Source organism: Sinohyriopsis cumingii, unplaced genomic scaffold, assembly GCF_028554795.1.
Source record: "Sinohyriopsis cumingii isolate HCF-2022 unplaced genomic scaffold, ASM2855479v2 utg001110l, whole genome shotgun sequence".
Classification (NCBI taxonomy): Eukaryota; Metazoa; Mollusca; class Bivalvia; order Unionida; family Unionidae; genus Sinohyriopsis; species Sinohyriopsis cumingii.
In genome coordinates this window covers 1,597,798-1,613,480 of record NW_028315961.1, presented here as the reverse complement: position 1 = coordinate 1,613,480, position 15,683 = coordinate 1,597,798, and the positions used below count along the sequence as shown (strand labels likewise).

Here is a 15,683-nt window from a genome sequence, read left to right as displayed (position 1 = left end):
TTCCATGTGTCAAGTACCATTTCGCAGAATGACATTGAGATTTTGCTTTCAGGGAATAATTCCCTTTACTTCAACTGGCCTAAATTCAATGCGGAAATGTCAAAGGATAATATGTAAATATTCCTTTTAAGAAAAATAAATGACTTTTGAATTTAGAAAAATATATATAGAATTTTAAACAATAATTATGAGGTATATATATATATATATATACATGGATGATATATAACTCCATGTCTTCTTTTTTTGTGATGCTGCAATGATCTCAGTATCTGTTTTTGATTGGATAGAATATATCACATGGGATAAATTATGTCCAGGTAACAATGCAGGATCTAAAAGCTCTAGTACCACATGTGCCAAATCACCTGTTCTGACCATAACATGTAATTTATCACCTCATTCATGTACTGAGTGCATAAAAGCATGACCTTAACAGTTGTTCTTATTTTTCAATACAGCATTTCCAAGTGGCTTTTCCATTACTCAAGAAGGAACAACAGATGTCGACCTTGCTGAAGTTTCAACTATTCTGCAATGCCAAACAAATACATGCACATATCCTGTATCAAATATTAGCTGGTACTTCAAGGTAATTGATGTTTTAAAGTACATGAATGTATCAAAGGGTACAAAATAAACTCATGATATTCCAACTGATGGACTATACATTTATTGTATGACTGGATTTGCAATATAGTTATGAAACCAAGACTAGTTTTCATCACAGCAGAAAATGACATTTTCATTCAGTTATATCTGAATGGCAGATGCATGGTACATATTGAAGACAGAAAAAGATGTAATGGATAATTATAATTAAAAGAAGAACATTCAATAAAAATTTGTATGTTAAGCATTAAAATTACAGATTGAGATTATAGATATACATAGTCTGTAATCCATATTCATAAGACTATCAATATTGATCAATGTCAAGAAATATTACAACAGCAAAAACCACTTAGTCTTGAAGTATTCTTTAATCAAATTTGCAATAGAATTGATGAGGTAAACATTATTTGTAGACAGGAAAAGTATAATAATAACATACCTGTAATATGGATATGAAAACAAGACTAGTTTTCATTACGTTTAAGTATAACATCTTCATTCTTACAAGGCTGAATAGCAGATGAAAAAAAAATTCCACTGTGCACATACGCATGAAAGGAACTTACATGGTGATTCATATCAACCATTGGAAGAAAAGACAGCTAATATCTCTGTTTCAAATCAAGCAAAAATTAGCAAGTTAAATCCACATGAAATAATTATTTTGTAAAATATTTGTATGTAAATCGTTCTATGAAGTTCATCAGAGGAGTAATTGAAAAGTTGAAACATAATTCTGGGACATGTGCTCTAGCCAAAATTTGAAAAGTACATGTAGCAGTGATAACCTTCAAATTTAACATGCTCCTACATCACACAGTAAGGACAGCATATTGACAGCTTGCCTTCCGAATAGATCAAGTGATGTTAATAACCATTTTTCTATATACTCTTTGTGCTTCATTAATTCCACTGAATTTTCATTAACAGTTGTTATTGCTGACTTCTATATTAAGATTAAAATAACTTAGGGGATGGTTCTTATTCATTGTCAGTCTATGAACACAAGGTTGTTGTTGCTATTCTTCCTAAACTACATGGTGGATTGCCATGAAATTTTCTAGACACATTATTTATCTTGAGAATGTTGGACAGAAAGTAATATTGACATAGGGTGTTCACCAGAATACTTTTTTTAATATTTATTTGGTCCTAAATGAAATGGTGTTGCTCATTCACAGTGGCCATGATGAAAACTACTTTGCTTGTAAAAATGATCATATCATCATTGACAAAAATTTTCAGACAGACTTAAGGCAGATTTCAGATGGGTTTTTTAAAAGGATTTTCTGCCCAAACCATAAACTGTTCATATTCCACTTCCCTCATAAGTGCCTCTTGATCCCATGAGATTTCATTGGTCACGTGACTGATCAGATTTATGGTTACATTGATGCAATCAGTTTGGGAGCAAACTTTTAAAGAAGAAAATGCCAATATACAGCATAGTTTACGATTTTCTGCACAAAAATGTTGCAGTTATTGTTCTTTTGTTATTCATGAGCAATATATTTTTGTAGATTGGGATGCATCTTTGTGTAGGCAAAGTATTGCAGGCTATTTCCCAAATTTTGCAACTTTAATTGGACTATGAGTTTCAAGACAATGAAGGATGCAAACCGGCCAGTGTAGATCCCAGAGGAGATGGGCTTGAATTATTAAAATACTAAAAAACTGGCATAACTGAAAGGAAAACGTCACATATGATTTCAGCAGGTCTTCCACTACTTTTTTGATGAAAACGAGCATGTTTGCTATCTTCAACTGCATCTTTAGTTGCTAGGTCTAGTGAGTTACATGTTGACCAGCTCAGACAGGTTAGCTTAAGTCGGCCATTACAACTACAACCAGACATAATGTCCTTGTCTGACTCTACTCTCGGAAGTCACGTATCTTACACCCAAAGCACCATTATGTCTGCTCTAGATAAGGAATTTGCAGTATAATGCAAAATGCAGCTGTGGTACCAAACATGCATTCATGATTGACCACATAAATGAAAACAAAACCAAAAAACTACAAAAAAACACAAAAAACACAAAGAGTATTGCTAGTAAAATGCAAATGTTGACCACACCAGTTGTGGATTCTGCAAAACAGTGACACTCGCCAATATTGGTGATGTCGAAGGGCTAATTATGCCAGACACAAATTACTATGAACTACGATGACGATTTGTTTAATGAGGTTGAAAGTTTCATGTTGGAGCAGAAAAAAGCAGGCCCAAATGTGGACAAAAAACTAGCTGGAATTGTCAATAAAGGCCTGCATTCCATGTTAACTCATGACAAGGCTCAACCTTTTGAAGGAAAAATGTACCAAACCAGGAAATTGTGACATTTTAAATGTGCCTAGAATGAATATTGAGGTCTGGAATGCAATGTTCAAACTGGCGATTAGTGCAGATATTTCATTGCAAAAGCTGCAAACTCAGTTGGGGCACGTGTTGGTTCCAACTTTCAGAGCAATTGAACTGTTTAAACAGCATGGGAACAGCCTACAGGAAGTACCCTTTGATTCAGTCTAGGATTTAGTAAATGACATTTTCAGATTGTTTTCTTTTCTGTTCAGTGACTTTACTGTCAAGCACTGTGAGCTAATAAAGCCATATTAATGTGTATTAGCCCAACTGCGCTGCATTGAACCCTGTCACAGAGTGGATTTTTGGTGACAACCTAAATGGGCAGATCACTAAGCTTGAGAAATCTCATAAGGCTGGAACTCAGCTGCTTGGGAAGAAACAACAAGGTGCAGCTAAGTGAAAAGTGGGACTTATTCATGAGGAGGACACTCATGGAACTAGAATTTTCTGTAGCGGACCAATGACCGCTCGAGGCAGGGCTGCAAAAAAGTTCGGAAACAAGGAACAGGTTCCCAAACATCGGAAGGATCAGTAAGAGCTTCCCTGGCCAGTAGTATGCAGCATAATGCAAGTACTCATGATGTTTCTTATATGAATAAAACACCCGACAATGTTATCACTGGGAAAATTTCTGCATTTTTTGGAGGATGGCAGAATATTACTTCAGATGGCTGTATTTTATGTTCAGGTTACAAAATTGAGTTAGAACAACAGCATATACAGTCATATTTGCCAAATCCAAATTATTTAATTTTTAATGAGGAAAGACAGCAGCAGGAGGGGTCAACCGATCTAAGGGGCACGAGACATAAGTGAAAAAAATGACATAAAAAATACATGGCACTGTTGGAATGACCAATGCATGGTAACGTAAACTATATGTAACACATCGTAATGTTTTTTATGCACTATAAAATGTGAATATTTTTGTTACCAAAAAATTAACAACTAATCGTAGTTAAGCAGGGAGGTGGGTCAACCGACCAGGGAATCAGCCAGACATAAGTTAAAAAATGACACCAAAAAAACTTTACATGGAACCGTTGGAATGACCGACGAACAGTAACATAAACTATATGTGACACATCATGATGTTTTTTGATGTGCCATAAAATGTGAATGTTTTTATTTGATACGAACAACATGGGGTGGCAAACAGAGGAATATGGTGGCCAGACCAAGTGGAGAAAATGACACAGTTTATTAGCATTTTTGCTTTAATGTTTTAATGCTTTTATTATCATTTTTTGCTTTGATGCTTTTATTAGCATTTTTGAAGAAGAAAAAATCAGGCTTGTCAGCCACATGTTATACGGTCAGGACATTCACTGATAATTGATAAATGTTTTACGCCCATCACAATCCCCCCTACAAATTCCCCAAGGAACAAAACCCCAATCCCTTTCAGAGTTGAGGCAAACTATCAATTACACTCATCAACAGTGAAATCATTACTGACTTGAAAAGGCCCTAATCTGTAGTATTTTAATGTGCCGAACACGAATATAACCGTGAAAAATTTGTATTGGCTCTCGTTTTGAAGATATTCATATACCTCATTTTCTATGTTTCACTGTGTAAATTTCTCCAGTAGGACTGCAGCAACATCCGGAATAATGATGTAACATTGCATAATACCATCATGCTCACATCATCCACAGTTGATTGCATCATTTTCTGATGCAGTGCAATACTAATGCCATGCGGCTGCTGAAGTAAGTTGACGTCAGCAGTGTACTATACATTTGTAGGCCTATTATACTAATGCCAGGCGGCTGCTGAAGCTGACGTAAGCAGTGTACTATATAAAGCCCAATCAGATAGGTTCAGCATTTAAAATATTTTAGACGTTGTGCGAGACAGTTCAAGCTACTGTTACATAAAACTTATTATTTTATCCATTTACGTACCATAAAGAACAGTAATGCCTCGAAAGTGTGTTAATACCGCGGACAATTTTTGCTATATTTGTGGGGAAGTGACATTTGCCAACCAGAAGAAAAGTATCAATTCTCAAGTGAAGAAGGCATATCATCTTTACTTCGGATGCAAGGTTGGTGACCAAGACAAGCCTTGGGCTCCGCATATATGCTGTGCTACATGTACAACACAGCTTTCACAGTGGTTGAATTGCAAAAGGTCATCAATGCCGTTTGCAGTCCCAATGGTGTGGAGAGAGCCAAGCAACCACCTAAATGACTGTTACTTCTGCTTGGTTCCTCCTCTTTCCGGCGGAATAACGAAGCGAAAGAAGTCGAGAATAGTCTACCCAAACATTCCGTCTGCATTGAGACAAGTTCCACATGGTGAGGGACTTCCTATTCCAGAACCTCCAGCAGAATATTCTCTTGATTCATCTGACGAAGACAAAGGTGAGTCGACCTGTTCTTCTCCTGGTCCATCAGCATGCAGTGATCCAGATTTTCACTGTGGTGCATCATCAACCCCACACAGAATAACACAGGAAGAACTAAATGACCTGATTCGTGATTTGGACTTATCAAAGAACAAGGCAGAATTGCTAGGATCAAGACTCCAACAATGGAATCTTCTAGAAGAAGATGTCACAATTACTGCATATCGAAAGCGCCACCAGCAATTGGAGCCTTTCTTCAGAAAGGAAAGTAATCTGATATTCTGTTCCGATATTGAGGGCCTCATGAATGCTTTAAAAATCACTCATGACCCACAAGAATGGAGACTATTTGTGGACTCTTCGAAACTGAGTCTCAAGGCTGTGCTTTTGCACAATGGAAACATTCTTCCATCTATTCCAGTAGCGTATGCTGTCCATATGAAAGAGACATACGATAACTTAAGGCAGCTACTGAATTCCATTGAGTATAACAAGTACAGCTGGCACCTCTGTGGTGATTTGAAGGTAGTTGCCCTTTTAATGGGACTGCAGCAAGGATATACAAAATACATGTGTTTCTTATGCGAGTGGGATAGCCGAGCAAGGGAAATGCACTACATGAGGAAGGAATGGACTCACAGGCAGAATGTAGCCATTGGAGAGAAGAATATCCAACACCCAGCTCTGGTTGAGGCTCAGAAAATCTTGCTACCACCCCTTCACATCAAACTAGGTTTGATGAAGAACTTCGTGAAAGCCATTGACCGGACTTTGCCAGCATTCCGATACCTGCATGAAAAATTCCCTCGACTCAGCGAAGCAAAGATTAAAGAGGGAGTTTTTGTGGGTCCTCAGATTCGAGAGCTTTTCAAAGATGACCGGTTCAACAACTTGCTGGAAGGTGACGCGAAACAAGCATGGAATGCTTTTCGCCTAGTTTCTACAAACTTCCTCGGAAATGTTAGGGCAGAAAACTATAAGGAACTAGTAGAAGACATGTTGATGAAGTATAAGAAACTTGGCTGCAATATGTCTCTAAAGATTCACTTCCTTCATTCCCATTTGGATTTCTTTCCTAGCAACTGTGGTATTGTTAGTGATGAACACGGTGAACGTTTTCATCAAGATATCGCAACAATGGAACAAAGATACCAGGGAAAATGGTCCACTACAATGCTGGCTGACTACTGCTGGACACTCCTCAGAGATGCTCCCGAACAGCTGTACAAGAGACAGGCGAAGAAATCTAAGATGTAGTCAATGACTTGATTTTTTATAGGTAGGCTATTACAGTTGACCTTTTACTATTGGAATGCATTTCGTTATGTAAACATTAATTTCTTGCAGATTACAAAAAAACTAGAGCCAATTTTGCAATTTGACTGTCATATTCGTGTTCAGCACATAAAAATTGATAAGAATTAACTAATTTTATTTCAGTAACATGACTTTTGTAAAAATTTGTTGTCCAGTGTTATCAGTGAATGTTCGGTTAACCTTTGAGCTTGGCTGGAGCCCCCACTAAATAACCTCAAGCGAAACCCATAGCAGTACGCCGATTCCGGGGTTCAAAACCCACGAATTATATCAGCAATTCTTTGGAAATCCAACGACACTACCACTGCCTAAAATAAATACCTGCTCCTGATGATATATCAAAGACGTTTCAGATAATTTATAATTATCCTGTGCTCTAGAATATTTAGCTAAACTAAAATACAATAAATAGTGTTATTTATTTAAAAAAAATAATACATCTAAATTCGCACTATGTAGATTGCCATGTGGGGTGAAATGTGTAGATCACAGGTAGAGTTAATGAAGCAAAACAAGTCTGGTTTGTTATACACCATACTAATCAGCCTATGGGTGGTTTTGACAGAATATTTCAGTGCAAACAGTGTTATTTATCAGAAATAATATATCTAAATTCTTCCTCGTATCTGTAGTCCACAGGAAGAGTTAGTCAAGCAAAACAGGTCTGCTATCACTATACTAGAAGAATGTTCCTGCCTGCGGCAAAATAGGTGGTATATTTGTGAACAGATATACATGTATTTAGCACAGTCACGTGACCAGGGTATAATTGAGATCTCAGTAATTTATTGTATTTGGAAAAATACCTTACGTTACTGGATATACAGTAAACCCTGGTGTATCTACTGACTTAGTGATCTGTAATTAAATCATTGTTGTAATAATAATAAGTGATTCTGCGCTTACCTTGGATTCTCCTACTGCAAAATTAATTCAACAACGACTAGTTGCAATTAAGAAGTATCTTCCAGACTGTGATTCTGTCAAGCAACAGTTGCAACAATGCCAGGAAGCTCATGTGGAATTTCCAGAGTGTACAGAGCAGTTATTTAAACCAATAGTGGAACCAACCCAAAAATTGTTACAGCGACTGAGGCAACACAAAATACTCTTGAGAGATTACCAGCTGATATTGCTGGCCATCTTCAGCCACCTACACCACTAGCTCAGCCACCACCTCCAGTTTATCTACCACCACCTCCAGTTCATCCACTACCACCTCCAGTTCATCCACTACCACCTCCAGTTCATCCACTACCACCACTTCATCCACCACCACCACCAGTTCATCCACTACCACCTCCAGTTCATCCACTACCACCACCAGTTCATCCACTAACACCACCAGTTCATCCACTAACACCAGTTCATCCACTGCCACCACCAGTTCATCCACCACCACCTCCAGTTCATCCACTACCACCACCAGTTCATCCACCACCACCACCAGTTCATCCACTACCACATCCAGTTCATCCACTGCCACCTCCAGTTCATCCACTGCCACCACCAGTTCATCCACCACCACCTCCAGTTCATCCACCACCACCTCCAGTTCATCCACTGCCACCACCAGTTCATCCACTGCCACCACCAGTTCATCCACTACCACCTTCAGTTCATCCACTAACACCACGAGTTCATCCACTACCACCAGTTCATCCACTGCCACCACCAGTTCATCCACCACCACCTCCAGTTCATCCACTACCACCACCAGTTCATCCACCACCACCTCCAGTTCATCCACTACCACCACCAGTTCATCCACTACCACCACCAGTTCATCCACTACCACCACCAGTTCATCCACCACTACCACCAGTTCATCCACCACCACCACCAGTTCATCCACTACCACCTCCAGTTCATCCACTACCACAACCAGTTCATCCACCACCACCACCAGTTCATCCACTACCACCTCCAGTTCATCCAATACCACCACCAGTTCATCCACTACCACCTCAAGTTCATCCACTGCCACCACCAGTTCATCCACTGCCACCTCCAGTTCATCCACTACCACCACCAGTTCATCCACCGCCACCTCCAGTTCATCCACCACCACCACCAGTTCATCCATACCACCACCAGTTCATCCACCACCACCACCAGTTCATCCACCACCACCACCAGTTCATCCACCACCACCACCGAGTTCATCCACTACCACCAGTTCATCCACTGCCACCACCAGTTCATCCACCACCACCTCCAGTTCATCCACTACCACCACCAGTTCATCCACCACCACCACCAGTTCATCCACTACCACCTCCAGTTCATCCACTACCACCACCAGTTCATCCACCACCACCACCAGTTCATCCACTACCACCTCCAGTTCATCCACTACCACCACCAGTTCATCCAACACCACCTCCAGTTCATCCACTACCACCACCAGTTCATCCACTACCACCTCCAGTTCATCTACTACCACCACCAGTTCATCCACCACCACCACCAGTTCATCCACTAACACCACGAGTTCATCCACTACCACCAGTTCATCCACTGCCACCACCAGTTCATCCACCACCACCTCCAGTTCATCCACTACCACCTCCAGTTCATCCACCACCACCACCAGTTCATCCACTACCACCCCCAGTTCATCCACCACCACCACCAGTTCATCCACTACCACCTCCAGTTCATCCACTACCACCTCCAGTTCATCCACAACCACCACCAGTTCATCCACTACCACCTCCACTTCATCCACTACCACCACCAGTTCATCCACTGTCACCTCCAGTTCATCCACTACCACCTCCAGTTCATCCACTACCACCAGTTCATCCACTACCACCTCCAGTTCATCCACCACCACCACCAGTTCATCCACTACCACCTCCAGTTCATCCACTATCACCACCAGTTCATCCACCACCACCACCAGTTCATCCACTACCACCTCCAGTTCATCCAATAACACCACGAGTTCATCCACTACCACCAGTTCATCCACTGCCACCTCCAGTTCATCCACTACCACCTCCAGTTCATCCACTACCACCAGTTCATCCACTACCACCTCCAGTTCATCCACTACCACCACCAGTTCATCCACCACCACCCCCAATCCATCCACTACCACCTCCAGTTCATCCACTAACACCACGAGTTCATCCACTACCACCAGTTCATCCACTGCCACCACCAGTTCATCCACCACCACCTCCAGTTCATCCACTACCACCTCCAGTTCATCCACTGCCACCTCCAGTTCATCCACTACCACCACCAGTTCATCCACTACCACCAGTTCATCCACTACCACCACCAGTTCATCCACCACCACCTCCAGTTCATCCACTACCACCACCAGTTCATCCACTACCACCTCCAGTTCATCCATACCACCACCAGTTCATCCACCACCACCACCAGTTCATCCACTACCACCACCAGTTCATCCACTAACACCACGAGTTCATCCACTACCACCAGTTCATCCACTGCCACCACCAGTTCATTCACCACCACCTCCAGTTTATCCACCACCACCACCAGTTCATCCACTACCACCTCCAGTTCATCCACCACCACCACCAGTTCATCCACCACCACCACCAGTTCATCCACTACCACCTCCAGTTCATCCACTACCACCACCAGTTCATCCACTACCACCACCAGTTCATCCACTACCACCTCCAGTTCATCCACTAACACCACGAGTTCATCCACTACCATGAGTTCATCCACTGCCACCACCAGTTCATCCACCACCACCTCCAGTTCATCCACTGCCACCTCCAGTTCATCCACCACCACCACCAGTTCATCCACTACCACCACCAGTTCATCCACCAACACCTCCAGTTCATCCACTGCCACCACCAGTTCATCCACTACCACCTCCAGTTCATCCAACTACCACCACCAGCTCATCCACTACCACCAGTTCATCCACTACCACCAGTTCATCCACTACCACCACCAGTTCATCCACCACCACCTCCAGTTCATCCACTAACACCACCAGTTCATCCACTACCACCACCAGTTCATCCACTACCACCTTCAGTTCATCCACTACCTCCAGTTCATCCACTACCACGGGTGGCCGAGTGGTCTAAAGCGCTCTCCGTTACGGTTCACTGCCATCTCACCTCTGTCTGCGGCGGTTCGAGTCTAGGATTCAGCCAATGTGGGTATGTGAGAAAGCTTGCCAGTAGCTTCTTGTGGGTCGGTGGTTCTTTCCGGGGTTTTCCCGGGTTCTTCCTCCACCATTAATACTGGCCATCATGTATAGCCTATCGTGTGCTGACAAATGGCGTTAAGCCCCAAAACAACAACAACAATCATCCACTACCACCAGTTCATCCACTGCCACCACCAGTTCATCCACCACCACCTCCAGTTCATCCACTAACACCACCAGTTCATCCACTACCACCACCAGTTCATCCACTACCACCTCCAGTTCATCCACTACCACCAGTTCAGCCACCAACACCAAAAGCTAAAACCAAGATAAAAGATAAATTTACTGAGGGAGGTATCAGAGCTATTAGGGATCCAGACCAAGTACTTTACATTACTGCATTTGGATGTGATCTTTGAGGATGATACGTAAAACCTAAACATATTGACAACTTAAAAGCCGCCGATTGGGTGTATGTATATTACATCAGTTCTAATATTCAGCAAATCAAAACTGGTGACAGAGGTTTTGAAATCTGTACAAAAGCAGCAGATGAATATGCCACAAGAGTGGAATTGAGAAGGGAAACAGAGCATGAAGAATTGATGCATCGATTTGAAAAAGTAGAAGAAAGAAGAAAAACTGGACCTAAAACAACGAAAAAAAAAGAAAAAATCTGCATCAGAAGCATTCCAGCCGTTCTCTCCTGAACCAGATTCATATGATGAACCACCTGAAGGAGCGACCAGAAGTGGCCTTGCCACTCATGATAGACGTAGGAAACGAGGTGGTAATAGGATTCCTGAATCGCTGGTGATTGTTGCTGATGTTGATCGACTAGACATTTTGATAGGAGGAAGATGAGCCGGTAACATTTCCCACGAAATAATCAATGAAGTAGCTGCTATTTGTCATCGTTTATTTACCGCTGATGTCATGGACAGAGGCATTTATAGGGTGCTGATTTATGAAATTACCGACAATTACCACAGTGAATGATCAGTTAGATCGGTAATAACAAAATAGTATGATTATACACAATACCCAATGTAGACCTGAAAACGCCATGGTGATAAATTCACGATTACTGGTTTACAAAATGATCTATGGAGATGACTTAGCGATATTGTTCATGTTTTTTTTATAGAAGGATGGCCCCAAAAGCTATTGCAATTGCAAAACAATTAGGTATGAAAGCCATCGAAGTTGTTAATGATAAGGTTATTGGCACTGCTGGTAATCTTGCCAGTAAAGCATTCTTGGTGGTCATAGACAGACTCGCACGATTAGTATGCAGACTACGTGTATTCTGGCCACAGCCAGTAAAACAACCCACCACCGAAGTAAGCATTCCAGTAAAACTACCCAGCACCAAAGTGATGCCACCAAGTGTCAGCAAAATAATAAATCAAGCTGCAAATGAGCTGTTGAGAGAATTAGCTTGAGTGCCATCACCAACAAAACAACAAGTAGCCACCGGAAAGAAAAGAAATATAGCAGCCAGTCAATAGTGGGAAGTGGTCTCGCTTAATGGTTGTTTTTGACAACACGAATATAAATAAAAGTGTTCAATCGTGTATCTGATCCGCATTTGACATGGACGCACCAGTCCTCAAAGAGTAATAAGTGCGTGATTATCAGTATTATTCTTATGATGAACGTGCACCTGACGCACGTGGACGAATCGAGCTACAAGTGCAAGATACAAGCAGATATTATGTGTCCGCCGAGGCATTTATTGAGATCAAAGTGAAATGTCTGAAAACAGATGATACTGCATACAGAATTTTTGATCAAGTTGGTTTTGTTATCAATGAAGCCACATACATCATTGATGGAAAAGACACTGAATCATGTTTCAAAAACGTTGACATTGCCACAACGATACGTGTCCTCGCAAGATATTCCAATGATTATTCAAGGCCCGCCGGTCCATCAATGATGTTTGCCAAGGACACCAATGATTACCTTGACAGTTGCAACGTAATAACAAACATTGCTGGAGATGTAGTAACAGCGATGAATGTGGAGTTTAATCTGGGATTTGCATCATGTCGATTAATGTTAAATGATGAAGAACAATTTTCTTGTGCAATTCTGCTCTCACATATTTTCGGGTTCTGCATATATGTCAGAAAAGTTATCTTTGGTGACAAACAAACGGTGGTGCTTGTCAGAAAAGCCACAAGCAACGACACAGTCTGGCAACCTAATGCAGTTAATGCTGGTAAAGTGAAACTGACAAAATTTTCATTGTGGATGTCAACGATGACGCCATCACTCATTGAAGAACAATGGTTGCTCTCTTTCATGGACAGAGGTGCAAGTCAACATTGTCATGGTTGACGATGGCCACAGACAGTATCCAGAGTACCGTTGCTGGATTATTTACATGGCAGATAGCATTGCAGCAGGGAGTGTCAAAGCCATGACAATTATTCATAGCGTTTCAGGAAAACGCCAGAGTAGATTCACAAGAGTTAAACCCAATGGTATTTGATACTCTTGGAGTTAGTGAAGTTTCTTTGAGAATAAATGGACATCCAGAACCATCCGAGGAAGTGTTACTAAATTTCGATAATAATCATGTTGCATGTGCGTATCATCGGTTGATGTCTTTTATGGGGTGTGATCAGAATGTTGATTCTGGTTTGCAGATATCTCAGCATGATTTCTCAACACTATATCTGGTTTATTATTTCTCATTGGAACACTTGGATTTGTTTAGACAATCTGTCATTGACATACACTTTCTAGCTCATGTAGCACGTTTACCAGCTGGTGGTTACAGAACAATAGCTGTTATACTATCAGACAAAATAATGTTGCTTGAAGGTGTTGGCAGACGAATGAGAGAGATTGATGTGCCCATGGAAAACATGTTATCAATGAGAGAGAACCAAAATCAGAGCAGATATAAATGGCGTTGAAGTCAGTTTTATAGAAGGTAATCATGGGGTGATTATTTCATCCCCAAAAGACCATGTTCAAGATAAATAATCGGAATGAGATTAGCATAATGTGCAGAACATCATCAGAATCTGTGAAGAGATCTGAGACTATTAAAGTCATTGTTTTTTGCTGAGAAACTGTTATTTTTCGGGCCACACTAGGTAACACACAACAGTAATTTTAAACAGGTTAATGGTTTATAATGCTAGATATTTATGGAAGATCTGCTATGCGCAAAGGTCCCAGTGACATTGATTTATCAAAATATGCGACACTATATGAACTTGCTGATGTAATGCATCTTACCGATGTTTACCCAAATTAAGTTGTTGTTTTACAGCATCAGCAAGGACGGTTAAAGACTAGTGATACCTCGTTGACAGATATTATTCTGCGAGTTCCAGGTGTGACCGAAGATAACTTAGTGGTGTTCACTAAAACTGGTAAAATTAAAGAATCGTTAAATTCATTTCTAACAATCATTGGAGAGATTCAATCATTGGAGAGATTGCTGGATCTATAATGGAGACATAATGTATGGCGATCTCAACATGAAAAGAAATACAATTATCAATGATAAAGAACCAAAATCAAAAATACGTGGACAACAACAATGTTTTTACAATGTTGTAGAAATTATGTTTTTACAAACACAAACTTGTTGGGGAGCTTTGGGGTCAAAAATCTTATTTTGTGTGACATGTCAGTGGGTCTAAAATTGACATGGTTATAGAGTCTATGTCAAATCTAAATAGTGAATAATAGCAGTGTAAAAGAGCATGATACTATGAAACCCTTTAAATTTGTTGGGATCCAATTTTCTTGGGTGAGCTTGAGCTTGAATGTAAAAAGTCGCAATGAAACCAAGCCAACAGTCAACCCCTGACCCTGGTCATATGCATTGAGAAGGCATTACCTGCTTTTGTCCTTTGTTTTAAAACCATGGTTATCGATAGGGTTGAGAATATGAATTCGGATAAGTACATGAATTATGAGGATCACTAGAATGAAATTATTAGAATTTAAATCAAGCACAAAATTTTATCAGCAAGAAGAAAACTCATTTAAAGTTGTAATGCAGATTTACTTACTGTCCATGCCCTTCTTTATTTCCCAAAGCTCATATTATTCCCATCTTTTATACAATCAACTAACTGTTAAATAAACAATCAGCAGATTAATTCCATTTTCTCAAGGCCATTTCAATCAGGTCTCTCCAAAGTTCTGTTGTGTTATGTTTGCAGGTAAGCTACTTACCATGAACTGGCCTAAGGGTAGATATTTTCAGGCTGACTGAGACCTGATCTCAAGGACATCTCCACTCTCTGTATCTTTGCAGTTTGTGTTTTGCATATTGTGTAACAATTCCTTAAGTATCAACCATCACAAGATGTGCATTACTGGTAATAAAACTGGCATTTATTGGAACTTTCAGTTCAAATTTTAGACCACATGGTCAAGGTCACCTAGCAATAATGGGTTCCCATGGGACGATTTTGGCATGGCTGTTTGTAACAAAAGATGTTTTCAGTCATTGGCATTGTTCAGGCACTTAATCTCAAGTGGTTGAGAACTTTATGCTTTGATAGCAGTCTTTAAGAACACACAAGAACCTAATTACTTAAGTTTACAATAGTGGTACATGTATTAAAGTGTTAATTCAGATATGTTTGGAAAAGAAATTTGCATTAATTTTAAGATCCCTGCATTTATGCTAGATGTTAGCAATGAATAATTTAATTAATCAAATTAATTACTGCAGTATAGATTACACCTGCTTGCTCACAAATGAGTAGAACCAAATGTCAATATAATCATTATCAGAGACAGATTTGCAGAGACATGTACATAGATTTTTGTGTAAATCATAGATAAAAAAATAGGTACTCGTGATATGTATGTATTTTTCACCCAAACCATGA

The 15,683-nt window shown here is 40.4% G+C and overlaps 1 protein-coding gene across 4 annotated transcripts in view; it reads left to right on the top strand.

Annotated features, from left to right (window-relative positions):
• Window positions 1-15,683, top strand: part of LOC149772833 (nephrin-like) — a 311,073-nt gene that overhangs the window by 67,297 nt on the left and 228,093 nt on the right. For all 4 annotated transcript variants that reach the window (XM_089947221.1, XM_089947219.1, XM_089947220.1 and 1 more), the window contains exon 4: window positions 462-592. In XM_089947221.1, coding sequence (XP_089803347.1) covers window positions 462-592 — 131 coding nt within the window. The remainder of the gene's footprint in view (window positions 1-461; window positions 593-15,683) is intronic.